General features: G+C 36.0%; 1 protein-coding gene across 1 annotated transcript; it reads left to right on the top strand.

Moving 5' to 3' along the window:
• The first annotated feature begins 6098 nt into the window (after window positions 1-6098).
• LOC128195325 (uncharacterized) lies at window positions 6099-7394 on the top strand. Its single transcript, XM_052872585.1, has one exon. It carries the CDS (start codon window positions 6099-6101, stop codon window positions 7392-7394), a length of 1296 nt encoding a protein of 431 aa, XP_052728545.1.
• Window positions 7395-7837: the final 443 nt, after the last annotated feature.

A 7837-nucleotide genomic window follows, 5' to 3' on the forward strand; every position in this document is an offset into this window, starting at 1 on the left:
TCAATCGGCAAACATGATCAAGGTGAAAGGGATAACGAAAACTGAACGATTGATGCATGTATACAATTTCATGTAGATCACATGGAGAAAGACATTTTAGTGCACTAGTACAAAATGTGCTTTTAAACTCGCACAATAAACCTCGGTTTATACCAAACCACTGTCTATTCAGACACGGTGGTAATTTTGTAATTAACGAGACCTTATAGGCCTCGGTTCAGACTTGACCGATGCCAAAAAGGGTTACTACTGCGGTTGTGAAAACAACCGGTGCCTAATTAGTGGTTTCTGACACGGTTTCTGACGCGGTTAAGAGAAACCGGTGCCAAAAAGGGGTATACTGCATCGGTTGGTAGGAAGGACCGAGGCGTATCAGCCTCTACTACCTCAGGCCAAAAGGACCGAGGCATATAACCCTCTTATTTCCCCAAATATTTTCCCCAATTTGAACGAAAACCTACCCTCACTCTCGCCTCCCTCGCTCTCGCACCTCCCTCCCCTCACCTCGCCTCCCTCTCGCTCTCGCGCCTCCCTCCCCTCACTCTCGCCTCCCTCCCCTCACTCTCGCCTCCCTCCCCTCGCTCTCGCCTCCCTCCCCTCACTCTCGCCTACTTCCCCTCGGTCTCGCCTCCCCTTGCCTCGCTCTCGCCTCCCCTCGCCTCGGTCTCGCCTCCCTCGCTCTCGCCTCCCTACCCTCGGTCTCGGCTCCCTCGCTCTCGCCTCCCCTCGCTCTCTCGCTCCGTCGCTCCGTCGCTCTCTCGCTCTCTCGCTCTGTCGCTCTCGCCTCTCTCCCCTCGGTCTCGCTCCGTCACTCTCTCGCTGGCTCGCTCCGTCGCTCTCTCGGTCTCCAAAATCTCCTGCGAGTGCGTCGCCTCTGGAGGGAAGAGCAAGCGGTGGTGGTGCGTCAATGGTGGCGGCGGTGATAGTGGTGGTGGTGGTCAGATTAGGGTTTTTCTGATGTTGATGGTGGTGGTGCGAATCTGAGATTAGGGTCAGATTGGGGTAAAATTAGGGTCAGATTAGGGTTTTTCGAATCTGAGATTTTGTTTTACTTGCTTCTTTGAATATGAGATTGGGGTAAAATTAGGGTCAGATCTGATGTTGCCTATGTTAATTTTCCTGTATTAATTTGCTCGAGGCACCAAAATTAAATTCCTGTGTTAATTTGCCATCATTTTCAAAGCAAGCTAATGTGTTCAGATCTACAAAAGGGGTGAAGGTTTTGCTTAATCGAGTTCTCTCCTTCTCCAAAAAGACCCTACTGATAATGCATAACGAAAAATAAAAATAAAAAAAAAGACCCTACTGCCTCGGTTTAGCCTCCAACCGAGGCAGTAGAAGGAGAAGAACAATCTCGGTTCTGATAACCGAGGCCGAATCATACCATTTTTTGTCTCGTTCCAGAACCGAGGCATAAAGTTTATCACTTTTTACCTCGTCTGAATATGCCTCGGTTCAGAAATCGGTGCCTATCAGCGAATTTAACCGGTGCCATTTAGTGGTGGTATAATGAAAAATAAAACTATTAGTAAATGTGACCGTGATATAAAAGAGATGAGATTTGAAGTAACGATTGAAAAAAAAACAAAAGGAAGAAAAGAAAGAAATGCATGCATGTTAGTGGTATAATGAAAAAAATGAGAACAAAGTCTTACTATGAACACTCATATTGAAATTCAAAATAAAATGTATAATGATAGTAAAAAATTTAAAAATAGTTTTAAAACTAAACTATATTTGAGAAATACTTGTTTATGGTCCTAGTTATTTTTACTTTAGATTTTAAATTTAAATATATGTTTCTCAAATATTATAGTCGAATAATAAAATAAACGTTTATCCAAATGTGATGAACCATAGTGTAGAAAAATTCACATCGAATCAAACATTCAATAAAAAACTGAATTTCTCATTTTTAAGGGGAGGAATCTTGATCCCTTAATTTAGAATAATCAAAACAATTGTAATAGGTGTGTTATTATTTTGAAATTAAATTAAATTATAGAAATTATTATATATTATCATTATTATATATGAATATTCTAGTATCTTCAAACTCAGATTCAAATTAAATATTTTTTTTTGTTTGTTTCACCAGCAGTTACTTCTATATTAATATGATTGAATTAGTGCATCTAATAAAATCATTTGAATTTATATAACTAAATATTAAATCATTTTATATAAAAATATAATTATTTCGTACATTTGGTAATTGCAGCTCAAATATTGGTTTGCATTTAACACTTTGTGTACGTATTTGAGAAAAGCGTTGTACTTGCGTTAGCTAACTACTATATTAATATTAAAAAAAAAACTATTCAGCAAAAAGAAATTATAAACTCTTCTTGTGCTTAATTAATAAACCTTCACTTTCAACTAGTTCAACCTATCGTATCATTTTAGCTACTTTTCTAAATTTTATTTTTCAACTACGTAGGAACCTGTTTACCTGAATTCATTTTCATCCATGTTTTTCCATTTAATTATAATGATTGCTACCAATGAGCTCTTTGTCATTCGATGCTTAGTACACGGAATATAGATTCAAATTATTTAATAAATTTATTCTATGCTATATTGTTAATACTTTTTTTAAAAATATATGGCGTTCGTCTCCAATTAAAAAAAATACAATGCTTCATTATAACATAGATAATTGATCTGATCGAACTCGAATACTCGAATAAGTGATGGTTTTCGTACTATATTTGAATATTTCATTGTATGTGAACTACCAACATTTTTTAATACCATTCAATAATTTATCAATACTAAATATTTGATAGGTCAAAAAAGTGTTTCATAACATTGAAGGAGCATACTTTTCAAATCCATAATCTATGCCAATGGTCATATATAAAATATATATTTTATTTTGATACATATGTCCCATTTAGTTTTATATTTTTTTTTCAATTGTTATAATTTACCTTTCACAATTAAATTTACACTTACTAAAGTAAATACATTCTTCAATAACATATCACATTAAATCATTCTCTATTTATTATTTAATTATTACTATTATATTACTTTTTCATTTTTTATTTATTTTTAAAATATGAAATTACCAAATGTCTCTTTTTAATTAGTTAAATGTAAAATCTAATTTCAAAATTGTTATCTCATTTCCCATTTAATCTCTCTCATAAACACTATATAATTGATATTATTTAAAAATATTAACTAGTTTAAATTTCTAATAATATTTAAAAGTAATACATTATTTACATGTTAATTGTAATTATATATGAAACATGGCATACGAGTTCAGATTTACATTGCCCTATTAAAGTGTTTGTACTAAAAAATTAAACTCTTTTCCTCTATTCTTTGTATTTGTTGGATGTTAAAGATATACTAATACAAATTTATTTTATCATATATTCATGTAACTATATTAAGAGAAATGGAGGAGATAAATTAATCTACAAATTATCTGGAAAGAAATTTTATAAATTGTATTGTAATTAAATAAGTCAAAAACATAAGACAATTTTGAGTTGTTGTTTTTTTAGATTTCATGGTGTATTGTCTAGTATCAAACAATCAAAGATAGTTTTAGATTAATATCAAACAATCAAATGATAGTTTTAGGTTGACAAACGATTTGTCGATTTTTTTTTTAAGGTTGGTTTGTAAATTTCTCCTTTCATTAATGCGCTACAATAATATGCAATGAGTAATGAACAAGGATGATGGAAAGAATAAGCTACTTTGATCTTTATACAAATTCTTATTATATTTTAGTTTAGATTAATTCTCAAACAATTAATTAAGTTTCATTATATAGATTATTGCTATAAGTTACAAATTGAGTATTATTTGAAATGTATTAACCATTCACTAAAAACTAAAGTATTATTTGAACACTAAAACACTCTTGGTTAAAAACTTTGAGTATTGTTTTAAATATAATCACTATAACTAAAAAAAAGTATTGTTTAGATCACAACTACTCTTGACTAATTCATGAGTATTGTTTGAATCACAATCATTTTTCACTAATATAAAATATTGTTTGGTCAACATCAATTTTGGTTAAGATACAATATTATTTGAATAACAACTATCTTTGGCTAAGATAAAGTATTTTTTAGACAACAGTCACTCATAACTAAAATAAACAAAGTTTGTATTAAAGTGTAATCACAAAGATGATTGAGAGTTTGCTTATTATAGTGTTAGTATCTTATAACATATATAAATACATGTACTTTAGTTTGTTATGTGAACACAATATTGTTCTTCTATAAAACTTTTAAGATTATAAATGATTTTGACATTGTTTTGATATTCAATAATTGAATCTGTCAATTGTCTTTTTTTTCAAATGATACCTTTTTATAGAACTTGGAAGAAAAAGTCATCCCAAATCCTTTCTGACCATTAAGAGCTTTTGAATTCAAATAACTTCATCTTCTTTGTTTTTTGAGTGTGGATGTAGAGGTACATCACATGTGCTCACTACAAGAAAATTATATGTTATCGACAAGCAAAATCCATCGATAATAGCTAAAATTCATTGGTAAATCATCTTTATCGAAGAACTATCGACATATAAATATTTATCAGTAAGTGATCATTGGTAAACTTTATCACTACATGCATAAATCTGTCAATATCGATAACCAAAAATCCATCGATAATTATTTCTTGGTAAATATTTGTTAGTAATTACTGACAAATTATAGTTGTCGGTAATATTAGTCGGCAAAATACACGATTAGATTTTCTTCTTCTTCTTCTTCCTCCTGCTCTTTTTCCTCTAGTTTTTCATCTTCTTCCTGTCCACCTCGTTGCCATTGGTAAGTGGAGCCACCATCACTACCTCTAGGTTATACTCTTCCTCCACCTTTTTCTCTAACTTTGACAATTACCATCATTGATCTCTTCTATCTTTGTGTCACTATCACTTCACCAGCAATCCTTAGAGTCACCAACACTCGTTAGCGACATGCCTCGGGTCAACAGAGAACCACTATCACCTCACCATCGAGCCACCATTTAGTCACCGCTGCATTATCTCCTCCTCCTCCTTCATTTATTTTCTTCTTCCTTTTCTAATTCATCTCCCCTTATTAATACAAAAATACTTCATGAGATTGGACAATAATTTTGCTCCCTAAATTAATGATGAATTTACTAATAAAATGGAACTATCAGTAATTATAATGATAAGGTACCAACAAAAATATTGTTGGTAATAAAAATTATAATTTATCGATAAACGTTACCAATAAATTTTGTCGATTATAATTGTGATGATAAATTATGAACAAAAATATCTTGTCAGTAATACTAATTGTAACTTACCGACCGATCTTTCAAACAAATTTTATATAAAAATTTCAAATTGAAAAAAATATCTTTAAATAGTGAAATCCATAAAAACATATCCATAATATATTTAAGTTTATTAGTAATTAAGAAAATTCTTATGACTTTAGATAACATTAAAAATAACTTTCCTACAACGTTTCAATAGTTAGCTTTGCGCTCAATAAATTTTAATGTTGACTTATCCGTTACGCGAATCATAGACAAAAATATAAAAACATTCCTTATAATATGATAATAAACTTAAAAATTGTTTTTACTAAGTGCAATGTGTATAGTATAAAATATTAACCGAGTGGTTACAAACAACCAACCGGATATTCAGGTAATCTGTTTATATCTTATTCTGTTTTATTGGGCTTATATCAGCTTAAGATCCATGAGGTAAATTATAAATACAAAGCCAAGGCCAAAGGCCAGGTACGTTCCACTTACGCATTATTTACTCTACATTACTCTCCAATACTCAATAGTGAAAATCATTCACAAAACATTCAACTAAGAGCCGAGGCTCCTCAAAATCACACGCCTAACTTGAGCGTCGGAGTACCTTTTGCAGGTACATCCACCCCCGTCCAAAAGGAGACCGATCGGCTTGCGTCAACACCGATCGGCCAACAACTGGAGTTTGGAGGCGAGCGAGCGGCCCAGACACATCAACAGGTTAGTCTCTCGGTCCCCAAAACCTTCCACCGAAACATTTTGGCGCCCACCGTGGGGCCGAGCGGCAAACCCAAATGGTGACCACGAGGAGCATGGAGGAAGAACAACACACCAGAGATTTGATAGCGCAGATGCAGGCGCAAATACAGGCACAGGCCAGAACCATACAAGCACAAACGCACGCACAACAGGAGATGCAGCGAAGACACGCAGAAGAAATTACAATGTTGAGAGCAGAACGAGGTCGTGCCGAGCGGTCAACTCAACACTCGGAGTCCACAGCCGATCGGGGTCACAACCAACACAATGATAACGCTGGAAGTCGTAATCAACAGCCATCTCGGCATACTGACCCGAACGATCGGGGAAGAAGGGAACCGTCCCCCTTACGAACCGATCGGCCCTCCAGTCTGCTCCCTTTCACTGCGATCGTCATGCAAGCTCCAATGCCAGAGAAGAACCCTCCTGTATTGGATAAGTACGATGGCTCGACAGACCCCGACAATCATCTCAGGATTTTCACCAATGCAATGGTGTTCTACACGGACAGTGATCCGGTTATGTGCAGAGCCTTCTCCTTATCACTCAAGGACGAAGCATTAGAGTGGTATAACACTCTTCCCCCGAACACAGTGGATTGCTTCGCCACTGTGGAAAATCTTTTTAAAAGGCAATACGCCTCCAATCGTAATCAGGAAGTAACGCCAGCAGAATTGGTAAATACTAAGCAGGAAAAGGGAGAAACTTTGAAGGCCTTTATGAAAAGGTATATGGAAACTGCACGACGAGTCAAAGAGGTAAGTCAATCTTTTATCATCACCACTTTGCCTTCCTGTCTAAAACCAGGGTACTTTGCCGAGAAGTTGTATGCGCGACCCCCAAAAACAATGGAGGAGCTCCAAGAACGGATAGCCGAATTCATCCGCATGGAGGACTTGCGAATTTCACAAAGAAAGCAACAACAAGAAACTGAGGCAAGTGGAGGTAGAAAGGACGGTAAACGACCGTTCGACAATAATGGTAAAAGCGGGGAGTTTTCCCGAACATTTAAATTTAATCATTATACACCCCTCAACACACCTAGGGCAAAAGTTCTTGAAGAAGCTCTAAACGCTGAACTTCTCACACTCCAAACGAAACCATCTCCAAGATACGCGGATGAAAGGAAGAGCTGTCATTTCCATCAGAATCGTGGACATACTACAGAAGAATGCATTACGCTAAAAAACGAAATAGAACGTCTCGTTCGGGCAGGACACCTCCGTAAGTACATACAGGAAGCAAGAAGAAGTCCCGAACGAGCGTATCGGAAGAACGAACGAAGGCGAGACTATAGTCGCAGTCCTGCTCGACATCGTGAACGATCGGCTCGTGGAGTAATAAACTGAAGATAGGAATCCCTATCTCTATTTAGTGTCATGTTTAAATTCTTGATTTAGACTTTTGTTATTTTACTGAACTTTCGTCATGCAATGAATAAAATCAAGCAATTCACGCTCGACCATCGGTTACCAATTTCAAACCAGAATTTCAAAGCCGAACGGTAAAGCCCGTTCCCTAGGAAGCACTCCTAGGTCGAAGACCGAGCGGTAAATCCCCCTCGGGCGAGAGGTAAAGCCCTCTCGACGTCGAACGGTAAATCCCGTTCACTAGGAAACACTCCTAGCTCAAAGCAGAGGTAAAACCCTCTCAAAGCCGAACGGTAAAGCCCGTTCCCTAGGAAGCACTCCTAGGTCGAAGACCGAGCGGTAAATCCCCCTCGGGCGAGAGGTAAAGCCCTCTCGACGTCGAATGGTAAATCCCGTTCACTAGGAAACACTCCTAGCTCAAA

Source organism: Vigna angularis, chromosome 2 (assembly GCF_016808095.1).
Source record: "Vigna angularis cultivar LongXiaoDou No.4 chromosome 2, ASM1680809v1, whole genome shotgun sequence".
Taxonomy (NCBI): domain Eukaryota; kingdom Viridiplantae; phylum Streptophyta; class Magnoliopsida; order Fabales; family Fabaceae; genus Vigna; species Vigna angularis.

Excerpts from the sequence above, each read along its gene's own strand:
- LOC128195325 (XM_052872585.1), top strand. The coding sequence starts at position 6,099 with ATGGAGGAAGAACAACACACCAGAGATTTGATAGCGCAGATGCAGGCG.